This window comes from Myotis brandtii, unplaced genomic scaffold (genome assembly GCF_000412655.1).
Source record: "Myotis brandtii unplaced genomic scaffold, ASM41265v1 scaffold1236, whole genome shotgun sequence".
NCBI classification, from domain to species: domain Eukaryota; kingdom Metazoa; phylum Chordata; class Mammalia; order Chiroptera; family Vespertilionidae; genus Myotis; species Myotis brandtii.
This window is the reverse complement of record NW_005354316.1, coordinates 373,922-374,179: the sequence shown is the minus strand read 5'-3', so window position 1 is coordinate 374,179 and position 258 is coordinate 373,922. Positions and strand designations below refer to the sequence as shown.

Sequence of the window (258 nt, the reverse complement as noted above, 5' to 3'; positions counted from 1 at the left end):
AGGCGCCGGGGGCGGGAGGCAGAGGTGCTGAGGGGAGGGAGGCAGTGCCATGGCGTCCAGCGGGGCCTCTACCACGCTCTCCCTTAGCCCTGAACCCGGCGCACAACGGGCGGGTCTGCAGCACGTGGGGCGACTTCCACTACAAGACCTTCGACGGCGACGTGTTCCGCTTCCCCGGCCGCTGCAACTACGTCTTCTCCGCGCACTGCGGGGCCGCCTACGAGGACTTCAACGTCCAGCTGCGCCGCGGCCTCTGCG

At 70.2% G+C, this 258-nt stretch overlaps 1 protein-coding gene across 1 annotated transcript in view; it reads left to right on the top strand.

Annotated features, from left to right (window-relative positions):
* Positions 1-258, top strand: part of LOC102241494 (mucin-5B) — a 43,601-nt gene that overhangs the window by 1,865 nt on the left and 41,478 nt on the right. Inside the window, 1 exon segment of the mRNA XM_014533996.1 lies at positions 88-255. Coding sequence (XP_014389482.1) covers positions 88-255 — 168 coding nt within the window.